Source organism: Pygoscelis adeliae, unplaced genomic scaffold (assembly GCF_000699105.1).
Source record: "Pygoscelis adeliae isolate BGI_AS28 unplaced genomic scaffold, ASM69910v1 Scaffold66, whole genome shotgun sequence".
Lineage (NCBI taxonomy): Eukaryota > Metazoa > Chordata > Aves > Sphenisciformes > Spheniscidae > Pygoscelis > Pygoscelis adeliae.
In genome coordinates, this window is record NW_008825167.1 from 3,299,784 (window position 1) to 3,312,977 (window position 13,194).

Here is a 13,194-nt window from a genome sequence, read left to right on the forward strand (position 1 = left end):
TTTTTAGTGTGATTACTTTTGTACCCACCGTAATCTCTTCCCCTGGCCATGACATTATTGTTATGTGGTAGCCGCTGTCTGCTGGCTTAGGTTTCCCAGCTATGAGGCCTGATCCACTCATTTCCCACCTCAGGTTCCCTTGTTTATACTGCTAAATATTCCCCTCAACTACTGCCAGTGCTCTGCTGACTGCTGTCTTTGTGCTTCATGGGAAAGTGGCCGTGCAGTACGGCAGCTCTGCCTGCTTGTAAGTCTGCAGGGAACTTCAGGAGGCTCAGTCTTTCCTATGAAAAGTGATTCTGCCTGGGGAGAGTAGAGCCTGTTCATAAATCAGGTGTTCAGGGAATTAACAATTTCAAATTTCCAGGAGAGCCTCTTGTAATAAATAAAACTACTTTTAATATGTGATTACATCACACCCTTCTTTTTACATTTATTTTAAGTCTGGCAGTGAGGTACGTGTCTGTGCAGAGCTTTTAAGAGGAAGTTAGACCCGCGATCCCGCGCTAGGTAAGGCAGCTCGGAGGAAGTGCTTTGAATCGGGCCTCTGCCCCAATCCCCTTCATTTCCATGTAGGAGCTTGGTGCAGGCAGGTGTTTTGTTTTTACAGCCCCATGTCAGGTTTGTGGTTATAGCTTCCTTGCCTCCAAGCAAGCACCATGATTTACTGTTGCTTCTCATCATAATCTACGCTACTGGCAGTGCTGTAAGCACTTCCAGCAAATAGGCCTCAGAAGAAAATAAAATGCTGGAGCTTGTGCAAGAGCAGAGGTGCTCCCTTCATCTCCTGGTTGAGCGGGAGCTAGGCAATAAAAGTCAAATCTGAGTTTCTACGTCTCTGATGGAAAAGGTCACAAACTTCCTCGAGTACATGAAAGTTTCCCACAAATGAAATAAAGGGAGGATGTCAAAATGCTGATGTTAGGTAGAAGCATGGAAGTCATTCATCAAACAGGAGCGACAATATATTTGTGTTTGAATCCTCTGAATTTAGACTATGCTGCTTTTTAAAAGGCAAGCTTTTGTGAGAGTGGCAGACACTGTTTTACTTACAGGTCCAACCCAAACCACATCTTAATCGCAATACCCTAGATAAATGGGCATCTTCATCCAAGCATCTTCACTGTCATTTTAGGTTCTGAAATGCTAAATGCAGATCCTTTGCTAGAGATCCTGCTCAGCTGCTGCCCACGTTTCCAGGCACCTGACTTTTCTCCAGTCAAGCCTCCTAGGTCCTCTGAGGACAAGCACGCCTGAGTTTCCAGGGCAAGCCTAGCTCCATGCAGGAGTGGCTAGGCCTGACTATTACACCAGGAAAGAAAAGCCAGCTTAGGTCATTGGGACCTTTAGGTCCTCAGGAGGGGTGTGACTTGGGGTCAAGTTACAGTGCAAAATAAAAGCCAGGTCTGATTATTCATACATCTCTTGGAAACAGTCATAAACTTTGCACAAGAAGTTTGCAAATGAGGTAATGTGAAGATGTTGGATACTGGCACTTGATGGACATATGGAAATGGTTTATCAAAGAGTTGACTGAGAAGTCACAGGGGATGGTTTATATCTCATGTTTCAAGTTGTGTTTAATTTCTTTTTTTTAAAGAGAGCTTTTTAAAAATTAAGCCTCCATTTTACTTGCATTTCATATTATTTCAGCAGCTCTGTGTACTGCTTCTTGTGCTCACTTTCTGGCTCCTAACAGTGCTCACGCGCTTGCCGTACAAGAAACATGCATGGCTAAGCAGAGACAGCGTGACTAATATTTAGTGCTGTAACCTCGAAAGTCCTTTGTGGATTTAGCTGTCATCTTTACTATCTGCTGTCTGGGCTTAGTTTTCTTTGGGAATGCCAGGAATGCTATCCACTCCATGCAAAAAGATTCAGGATCCTGCTTGAACGTGAGAGGTCTCTCTGGCTGGTAGTCCAAGTTTCAGAGGAATCCATTCCGCTCTTCAAAGAAAGGTGTTTCATAAAAGGCATTGGCTTGACAAGTTAGGGCTTGGGCCATGCCGTAAATGAATATGGCACTCTGGTGAGATTTGGCTTGCCAACCTGAGTCGGTACATGACGTGACCACAAATCTCTACTAAAATGTAGCAAATCGCCTTGTGAGTGTAGCAATTATCCCCAGTCTCTCTAGGGCTGTCGACAGATTGCTTCTGCTTGGGACTTCAGCTGGGGGGTTTGCCTAGAAGGAGTTATTATGGAGAACAGTGTTGTCCTGTGCAACTGGTACCTTTCTAGGTTTTACGTTTTAGCCAAAAGAGTATTTATGCTAATTCACTTTTTAGAAAAGCCTGCTGGAAAGGGTATTGAAAACATTTGAGAAGTTAATAAAATCTTCTGCCCTTCCCAGCACGCTTATAACACAGTTTGACCCTTTAAAGTCATTTGGTCATAGAAGACCCCTTTTATGAACTGTAACCACTTATAATCCAAACCAGTGAAGTCAAACACCAGGAAGAAAGCAAGTAATTAGCAGAAGCTCTTTTTTTCCTCTTGTGAGGTGATAGAAAGCAAGAAGGTTTTTAAATGCAGTCTGTGGCCTGATTCTTTATTATCCCAGTGTCGTGCTGCTGTGTCTCTGCAGATGTTGGAGGTACAGAACCATTGCGTCGAAATGGAGAAGGGAGCCCTTTAACGCTCGCTCCAGCAGTAACAGCCGTGGAGCGTGTGGTGGCGTAAATGAGAGCGCAGCTTAATAGCTAGTCTTTCCTTTTTTTTCATTTCTCCCTTGGAAAATCACAGTCAAAAGAAGATGAAGAGAAGTCACATAATTTACTAGTGTCTGAGCTGCAAGCCCACGAACAGCAGCTCCGGTCTGGAACATAAGGCTGGAACATATTGGGAGGCAGTGAAAGGGGAGAAGCGGTGATTTGCTGAGAAGAACCTTCACTACAATAAACAAAATAATAATAGCTCATTGCTAAAGTCAGTCGTTGCTGAGACCCGTATTAGCATTTACAAATACGTGGATTCGAGAGGTGCTGTGATGATTCCCATCCCTTTTGCCTCTCTATTCCTGGCTTTGATTCTGTCCTGGGAGGTGGCCTCCTTTAAAGTTTTGCATCCTCCTTTTCTCCGAACAGATGGGTGAGATTGTAATTTTTTCACACGTTGGCATGGTGAGAACCATTTGATCCCTTCTGTGTAACGGGCTGTCTTGTAGGCTGCTTTTCACATGAAAAACATGCATCAGAGATAAGTAAGCTTATATCAAAACACACTGCTTTGCTGTCCAGGATTCGGGATTGCCACAGCTCACAGAATGACTACCCAGGAATAGCGAGAGATATAGGTCGGGCTCTGGAACATGACACTTACTAAGCCAAACCTATGCTCCTTCTAGTCTTGCACTAAAGTCTTGGGAATATTAAATTACCAGGGCTCACTTGCTGCTTTCTATATTGTATTTGGTTATTTTTCCAGTGTCAGGTTATTTGGATAAATTTTCACTTGTGACTTCTTCTGCCAAGCTTGGGCCCTATGGACAGTGCAATGGATGATTAGGTTTTTTTTAAGAGTGCCAAAATCTGGAAAAAGTTCATTTGGAAAATTGCTTAACAGATTGCAAATGGTGAATAAATTATTGCACAAGGGAACTTTTGAAAAGGATCTTGAAACTCCTGTGGTGGTAAATTTTCAAGTAAAGAAATATAGCATATACAGGCTCATGCTCACGAAAACCAAGCAAATCATTGCCTGGAAACCATGTGAAGGAATTAGGACTTTTTCTCTCTCCTTTTTTCCTTTTTTTTCTTTTTTTTTTTTTTAATTTAAATGTAACAGAAAGTATCTTTCACAATTTCCATAGCACAGTAAAGATGTGGTTTATCTCACCTAACTTTACCAGTAATTAATTGATTTGTTTAGACCTTCTTATTTATGTTTCCCAGCTGGGTCCCACTGGCGCAGCTTTTTCCAGGACAATTGACTCAGACCGAGCATTTGTAAAACCTGGCTTTGAAACGGACGCAAGGAAATGATTTTGGCATGGCCTCTAAACAGTGAAGGATGTGGTGACAATGTGTTTCACACTTGTGAACTCAGCTGACTCGGTGGGGCATATTTGACCGTGTGCTTGTCATTTCATAGAAAGAACAGCCTGCAGTGGTCACAGCTCTTAGCGCTCACTGTTTGTTGTTATAAAAGTTGTCATTAAGCTGGGATATGAGCTTAAGACTTCTGGGAATGTTCCTCGGCTGATTTATTGACATTGTTGTTCTTATCCCTAGGGTCTCGCTCTGGCTTTCTTTTTCTTTTTCCCTTTTTTCTTTCCCCCCCCTCCCTCTTACTTGGTCTGCTCTGTGCTTTTTCTCTCAAAAATATTTGTAGGAGGTAGTGCAGTACCAGAGCAGATTATCAGAAGATCTATGATTCTGCAACACGGAAGGTCAAATCCTAAACCCAGGGGATATCCTGATTAACTGAACCCTGTGCCCTGGCTCCGGAGCCCTTTGCAGGCTCTAGAAGAAGGAAATTTACTTCCAAGCCATATGCAGCATAGCTTGGCAATGCATTTCAGCCCTGTATAGCCACAGGACGGACTAGCTGTATTACTAATGCTGAATTTCTCTCTGATGGTAGACTCCTCAGTGACATTTTTTTCTGGGAAGCGCAAGGTAGATGTGCTCTTCATTTAAGCTGTTGTGATTATTCATTACAATTGCTTTGTATATAGGGCAGAAGGGGAAGATTTGGCTTTGAATAGTAGCTAGGGACGGGTAAATCTTAAAATGTATGGAGATTCAATTCCGTTTTCATCAACGTTCAGATTCTTAGAAGCTACCCTAATTGTCTCTCATCTGATTTTGTAAAGACTTTTAAATTATATTGTCAATATTTTCCTGATTCAGGTTTCCTCAGATTTTTTTTTTTCCTTTTGATACTGTTTTTCCTCAAACTTCTGGGAGAAGAGATGAATATTGCAAAAGAATTTGCTGGCAGCGGTTCCCCTTCTACCCAAGGAGCATTCTGCTTGAATATCGTCTTGGCAGTAATGCACAAGGCACTTCCAAATCATTGTATGGATTTGGGGCTAACATCAGCACCTGAAGGTCTACTCAGAAAAACAGCTGATTTGAAAATAGTTTTTCTTGATTTTGAAATCTGTTGACATGTCACTCTGAGATGAAATGCAAAAGGAAAGCACTGTCCTACAGTAACCAGTAGCCACTTCAATGCAAGTTCAAGTCCTGGGCCTGCTTTAAATAAATAAAATATTGTATCTGAGCACACACAATGCTATGGTTTTTAAGCCATTGGCCATTCTGAGGTCTTTACCGGTTGGATGAGATTTCTGTCTTGGTTCTAAGATTTTTTCCTAAGAAATGTCATACTGAAATGGTCAAGTTTCCCATCAAAAGTTTTAGCTTCAATGAATCAAAGTCTTAAAGTGAAAAATATTTTTTTCTTGAATTTTATGACTCCCTCCAGTCCAAAACTCTCAGCTAGCTGTGAGGCAGTTGTGAATTTGCATTATATCAGAAACATGGATTATCAGTGTGCTTAACACCCTGTGTTGCATTTGATTCATAAGATGCAGAAGTGAAAAGGTGAAATCTGCATCAATAGAGGCAATTTAGCAGAGAATAGCACTTAGGTATGATTTTTCCTGATTTGCAGAGAAGATTTAGAAGTCTAGGAGAAAATCTAAAATACAAAAAGTTGGTACAGTGATCGTCCAAGGAAAGGAGGTAATCTCTAATGCTAATGGCATTACAGTTTTTATTCTAATGCAGTGAGTGTAGTTCATAACAGCGAGTTTGATAATGGTATCCTGTGCAAACTGGGAACTGCCTCTTAAATTGGATGGATAGAAAAGACACGATTAAAGCTCTCACTTAGTGGTTTTACATATGGCTTGTACCTGTCTGCCTTTGCTTTCAGATGATTTGAGGACCAAGTGTAAATCTGAACGGAGGTGTCAGTGAGAAATGAACCGCACAGTATTACTCCTTCCTGCAATCTTGAAACTGGCCTTTCATTTTTGTCTAAATCTGTCACCGAAAGCACTGCCTAATAAGCAGCACCTGGAGGGGCTCTGTGTGAATGTACGGCAGCCCTCTGAAGGCCTGCTCCTGATGGGAGACAGAAGGGGGAGCAACCTGAGCGCTCGTTTCGCTCAGAAGACGAGGACTTAGGAGCTTAGAAGTCGCAGCATCCCTTGTGCCGCTCCAGGTGTGAGTTATGATCTGCGGGCTTTTTAATCAATAGTGCTTGCTGACTAGTTCTGGCTTGTTTTTTGGGTTTTATTCTTCTCCTGAGTTTTTTTGTTGCTGTTGGTATTACTATCCAAGGGGGTTAGTGCTCTTCAGCACAACAAGGCAGGACCCACAGTGCTCAGAAAACGGTCATGTTTGGAAGCATCAGTTTTTTTCCCTCTTAGCTTTGAACTGCCATTTTGTTTTAGAGGAAATTAGACTGGGATTTAAATTAGAAGTGAATACAGCAAGCAGGTGTTTAGTAAGAGTTAGAATGGACAAAGATAATTTGTTAAGTTTAACAATGTGGTTTCAGTCATTCAAATGGTATTTGTGAAAATAGTACAAAATCGCTATCTTTGGCTGGAAACATTTTTTTCAGGTTGGAGTAAGTGCTGATTTATCCAATAGCTTGGTGGTTGAAGCATTCATCTGTGATGCAGAAGATATCATTAAAATCTCTGTTCTGAGAGGCTTTGAAACCATGTATCCCTACCTTGAATCAGATGCTAAGTGGGTTGAATTCAATTTACACCCAGGTCAGGTAAGAAGCTTATCCAAACTGGTTGCAAAATATCTGGCAACTGACCTACAAAAACATTTTTTGCACCAACATGTAAACACGCAGTTCTGCAGTATTTCTTGAGTCAGTAACTTTGTGGTTTTTCCAGCAATACAGCACTTGTATTCTGGGCTGTTTGCTCTGGTCCTTGCTGTTGCCTTCTCCATCAACAAGCACATCCTACAAGCTGACTGACTCCCCTCCTTCCAGCTTCTTCATCTGAAACTGTGTGCGTGAGGTAGCAGTGGGTTAATGTAGTATCATCGTGTCTACCCAGACTTGGTGCTGTAATATGGCATGATCCTCTTACCTACCTGTGTGTCTGGGTTAAAGACAGTATTTGACACCATGGTTTCTAAGGTGGGCAAGATGTGCAACAGCGATACTGTCCCGCTTGGTTTATTTATTTAGTCTCAGTTTAGAGCTTCTTTTCAGCTCTATACAGGCATAGTGATGTCAAGGATTTCTTTGAGAAATAAGGACTGGTAGTGAAGAGGATCCTTAAATTCTGACCCAGCTGTGTTTCTTTGAGAAAAAATATCAGAAAAAGATGAATCTTTGTGTTGATTTTCAAATCAACACAATTACCTCCTTTGAGGTAATTGCAATAGTCCTTTAGGACTGTGCTTGTGGTCTCTTCTGGGACATCAGAATTCCTCATTCTGTCTCTCCTTTCTTCCACCTGATGGGGTGACCTTCACAACAAAGTTCTCTAAATGTGGCAACCTTTGCATCTCTTCAAAAGCAATCTTAATATAGACAGCTGGAGGGAAACAGCCATGAAGCAGGAGCTCCAGGCTCTCCTCAGAGGGAGCGCACATATTGTGTCTTTCCAACGGCAACTCTTGGCCTTGGAATTAAAGAACCAAACACTGGTTTCAGATCTGAGTCTCTTCGTGGTGTGATGCAGATATCAATGATATCAAGCAATGATATAAAGTGGAAAGAGACTAGAGTAACACTTGAAGCATCTGGGTTTTGTTCCTAACTTGAACGTTTGCCTGCAGTGTGGCTTCGGACAAATTCAATGTACCTCTGTTCCTCTTCTTTCAAATAGAAATAATTCTGCTTTTCTGCTTTCCTGTCTGGGAGGGCATGCTATATAACAGTTTGGCATTATTTATTTGTGTGTTATTGTTCTGTCTTTCAGCTAAGATGTCAGGGGTTTTGTACTATTCAGTACTATTTGCGCTGTGCTAACAGTACAAATTTGTGCTGTACCTATTTCTGTGTAATATTCTGCCCTCATGTATCCCTGAATAGTGAGCGAGACAATTGGGATATGGTAAGGTGTGGGAGGGGAAAATTGCATAGAGGAGGAGAGGGCAGAATTTCACGTGCTAGACATTTTGGCATCCAGGGGAAGATGTTGAACCACCTCCAGGTGGGCAGTCATTGAGTGCCAGTAGGTATGTTGGAGATGCCACTGTGATTGCTCTCCTGATAGACAGAGAGCTGAATCACCTGCATCTGTCTTCTGCCTTATTGCTGGTTCAAGGACTGATACCGGCTGCCTTCCTGTTGGGCTCAGCCTGAAAGTCAGTATGGGTAGGCAGCTCAAATGGGCCATGCTTCTTGTATGGGAAGCATGGGGAACACAACCTCTTGGCGTCCCCAGAGGACTCCTCCCTCAAATGGTTTCTCACCTCTTCATTATAAACCTATTTGCTTTGTCTAGATGGTTTTGTTTAGATGTGTTATTTTTTACTGGTGGTTTCTAATTATGATATTTTGGGATCGCCAAATGTGCATTCACCATCATTAGTGGCTTCTTCTCATGTTATTTGTTTCATGTTCAGGGAATAGCAACCAGATTGCAAAATAATGAGCTACCTTGTGTATTTCAGAAACATACCCCTCGCAATATGCATTTCAATGATTATCGTCACAGTTGGCTATGTGTTAACAAACGTGGCTTATTTCACTACAATCAGTGCTGGGGAATTGCTGCTTTCAAAAGCTGTAGCAGTGGTAAGTTACAGAAGAAAAATACAAAGATATATCCCTGCTGCAGTTGTGTTTGTTGATATATTCTTATTTCCAGGGGAAAAAATCAGGGGGGCACATCCAATCAGGCTTTTCTATGGCTCCTCTTTTACACCACATATTAGCATCCCGGTGAACTTAGTCTGATTTTTGGCTGATGAGTGGGATTGCACTTAAAGCCATCAGTAGCATTTGTAATGTAATGTTAGACCGTATTTATTGACCTGCTATAACAAAGTCAATAGGACTTAAATTTTATAGCCAAGTACATGCTTGAAAAATTCTTTGCCAAATTGTAGGCCGAACTCCTGGGAAGCAGGTAACACGGATATTTGTGGAAGTGGGAGCTCTGAACTATTTTTTGTAGCAAGAAGCAGTAACGCTGTCTCTGCACAACGTGTGCCCCGAGTACTTAGGAAGGGGGTTGCTGTGAATACTGGAGTTCATTTGGGGAGGAGTTGCAAGGCAACCTGGCTTGGAAACACTGCTTTGATTGTTCTTGCTGAATTGTGGTAACGACACTGATTTTTATATTTATGGTATCTGACTCACAATGAGGAAATAAAAATTTCTGTTTACTTTCCAGTAGTGACACTGCCTGTGGCTATTTCAATTGATGTGGCATTTAAAAAATGACCAAATTCTGTAGCTCGTGGGAGATTTAGAAACAAAACATTTTGCAAACCTGAAGAAAATTGTGCATGTGGTGCCCAAAACTCCAATTAAGGCTCTTCTGGTAACCTAGAACAATAAAGTGTGAATGGATGGACTATACCACTGGGTAGCATCAGCTAAGTAAAATGAAGGCTGTAGAAAAAAAAATACTAGGTATGAAGATCAGACCTTGATCCATTCAGACTGGGTCTTCTCTTTTGGAGTCACAATGGTCTACACTGACATAAATCAGGGCCTGATTCCACCTCCACAGCATTGCCTCAACTGTTGATCTTCCATGTGCAGTCAGGAATAAGGGTGGGAGACCTCATCTGCAGTAGCCTTGGTGTCACAAACTAAGAGATAACAAATGCACAGCACAGCCTTCACTGAGGGATGCAGAAAAGGGGTATAAATAAAACTTGCCATACTTACTAATAATCTGTTAATAAAGTAAAATTATTTTCATGTTTTATGAAAAATCACTGTATGTTTCTCTCTCCTCTAACAGACCTTTGCCGAACGACTAATGGGAAACTTCTCTTTAGCTGTACCAATATTTGTTGCTCTCTCCTGCTTTGGATCTATGAATGGTGGCATTTTTGCGGTCTCCAGGTGAGCATTGCTAATATTACTGGGGGTAAAGGGCATGGGATATATACCGAAAGTGAGGAAGCAAGGGGAAGGAAGAGTAGGATTCATTCCTTTGGCAGGAAATGAAAAATGATTATAATGTTTACCAGGTGTGGGGCTTTTTCTTACGTTGTTCCCGTTGAATTTAGTATCTTATTGTTAGAACCCTTTGAATGGTTTGGAAAGGGACCCCTCTGAGCGTAGCACTTAATTAATGGCGGCTTTGTTTCATGTGAAGGAGGGAAATTGGAGGGAAAATATCAACTAATTAGAGCGACCGATCATAGTGTAAGGTAAAGAGGGGACGCGTTCAGAGATGACTTTGATTTCTGCATGTGGGCTGCTTCTGCTAGTCTTTTCATTCGGAATACCTCAAACAAGCCTAAGAAGTGCCGCTGTGCTCTGTGACTTTCATGAGCCGCTTTGCCTAGTCACAGTAATGAGCACATTTAAAGTCTGTCCACATTTATTTCCCACCAGGATGTTCTTCGTTGCGTCCCGCGAGGGTCACCTTCCGGAAATTCTCTCCATGATTCATGTCCGCAAGCACACTCCTCTGCCAGCTGTCATTGTTTTGGTAAATCATACAAACAAATGTTCCTGCACAAGAATTCATATTACAGGCTTGCTCTGGAGGATTTGAACAGAATTTGGGCACTGCTTGAGTCTCATTTATTAATGCGTACGTGGGTTTTGGGCAAGACAGAGGACAGTAAAGAGAGGAATGAGATTTGGGAGTTGTTCTTATTCTATCACCTCCTTGCTATCTTGTCGGTAGCACTTGACTGCCTATCGCTGCAGCCTAATTCATGTCTTATTGCCCTTTATTTCTAAGGACCTGCTAGTGATGAGCTAGTTCCCTTTCAGAGAAACAAATTCCAGTTAAACAAACAAACAAAAAAGGGATTCATTTAACTGAAAGTGCAGCTAACCACCAGCATCTGGGAGCACCCTAAAGGATCATTATACCACCTTATAGTGAAAAATGCAAACAATTATGCACTAAGATAATGGAAGGGGAACCCTCAGCAGTGCAGTGCAGCGGTGATTAAAAAATGAGAGAACGTGTGCCTGGGCAATAGTCTGCGAATTGTCTAAGGGAAAACACCAGTATTATAGTGGAAATCCTATTACTGACTCCTAAAATAGCGGCAGAGCTAAATGTTGACCATGTGTTTGTATTGCAGACTAATTTGTATGGTAAAATGTTAGGACAAAATGTCAAAATACTGACCTCAAACCTCAGTTTGCATAGTGCCAAGAAGATTTCCACTTAACTTGCAGTCTTCATAACTGTAGGTGTTCAGCCCCTCTTTTGGGACCAATGACAGCAATATATCTGGACAGACCTCTGCATCTGTGGAGAGTTTTAGCCACAGCAGAAGACATGTGTGCATCTATGAGTGTATGCTAGTAAGACCAGATGCTTGCACTGGAATTTAAATCAGTTTTTGCTATAGATGCCTGTAAGATCACTTCTGAAGTGCCAGCTGAAGTGTTGAATTTTATATGTGCACATACAACTGTGGGCACCTAAATTTTGAAAATTAGGCAATGTGATTATGGTGAAAAGTTTTAATGGAATTCATTTTACATAAGCATTTACTTTGCATTTTATTTCTTTGGGCTGAAGTAGTCATACCTTTCAGGTAAATTGCATTGACTGTTTTCTGTGGAATGAAATCCACAAAATATATTAATATATTATTTTTTTCTGAAAGATGTTTCTGCTATTGCATCTGGTCCTGTTACACCAGTGCATTGATTTCCTTTGAAAAAGTCAGATTCTCATATGAAGATGGCTTCTCTTCAGAGATTGTAATTTTATTTCTTACCTTATTGCAACTAGAGTAGTTGCAGGATATATTCTGCATCAATAGTCTGCATTGTGGAATTTTCCTATTTTATTTCTCCTGCCAAGGTCTACACACTGTAAGAAAGGAAAGAGCTCTTGAGGAGAAACTGAGAAAATAAGCATGCCCAGTGTTTGAGGCTTGTTAAATAAAAAAGCATTTTTAGGAATTAAGAAATCTGTTTATGTATGTATGTCCTGATAGATGTGTGTGTAGCAACTCCAAGAAATCATGCAATCTGATTGTAACCCTACTTTATTTTTTTTTCTTGGTAGCTCTCCTTCACTGTCCGTGGCCCTTTCTTGCATTATCATGCTTATAACTGAGATTTTAAACTTTTAGGGGCTGCGTCTATCTAGAAGAATTCTTGCCCAATGTAATTCAGTGGTAAAATTTCCTTTGACCTTTACAGAGAAGGAGTTTGCTTAATTTCTGCGTGTAAAGAACCAAGCACTTTGTAAGTCATTAAAGGTTGGAAGGCAGAGACCCATATTTGAAATATTGATCCTTCTGGTTCAAATCCATGCTTTAAAAAAAAAAAAAAAAAGAGCGAGAGAGAGGCTGTGAGTCTAGATAACTAATACAAGTTATTTTTCCTTACATAAAGATTTAGCCCAGCGTTTTACTGCATCTGCAGCTGATTTCACCTGTTGCCTTATTATAAACGTAGAGAGGCTGTCGCTGCCAGGATCTTCCCTCTTGCTGAACAATAAGAGCTACAGTGAAGTTGACTCATTCCTTCATCCCCGAATGCAAGGACTGTGTCATTGTGGGCGTAGGATGTCTCATGCGGGAAGTGCAGACTACCCTGCAGAGTTGATCCAAGCTACAAATACTCTGCTTTTGTCCAGAGATTACCCTGAAATAGATCCCTGTAGCCTACACTAATCATCTAACCCAAGGCGCAACACTCTAGTTTATACATAAGCTTTTGCCTGCCTCACAGAAGCCTTGTATCTCAGAACAGCCTTTTAATGAGGAAATGTATTTATTCTAGTGTCCCCTCTCCTTCTTGCTGTTCAGTAGCCACCTGAGTGACAGCTAAATGCTTCTCCCAACTTAGAAATTTTTGCATTTCCAATGTGCAATAAGTCTACACCCTGCAAGCCTGAAAGGCATACTGAAAATACAAGCTGGTGGCAACCTGATGTGCCCAGCTGGCACCCCGTGGTCTGTAGCTACCCCTTACTATGCCCTCTTTGCTGAGTTCCCCTGTTGCAGCCTGCGGGACTATAAGGCTTTTTCCTTCCACGAGACACCTAGAAACCTCTGCTTTCATATGATCAGAAGTGACCAAAATTTAACC

The 13,194-nt window shown here is 41.4% G+C and overlaps 1 protein-coding gene across 1 annotated transcript in view; it reads left to right on the forward strand.

The window, feature by feature from the left end:
- Nucleotides 1–13,194, forward strand: part of SLC7A11 (solute carrier family 7 (anionic amino acid transporter light chain, xc- system), member 11) — a 59,351-nt gene that overhangs the window by 38,493 nt on the left and 7,664 nt on the right. Inside the window, exons 7-9 of the mRNA XM_009328773.1 lie at nucleotides 8,610–8,733; nucleotides 9,914–10,017; nucleotides 10,516–10,612. Coding sequence (XP_009327048.1) covers nucleotides 8,610–8,733; nucleotides 9,914–10,017; nucleotides 10,516–10,612 — 325 coding nt within the window. The remainder of the gene's footprint in view (nucleotides 1–8,609; nucleotides 8,734–9,913; nucleotides 10,018–10,515; nucleotides 10,613–13,194) is intronic.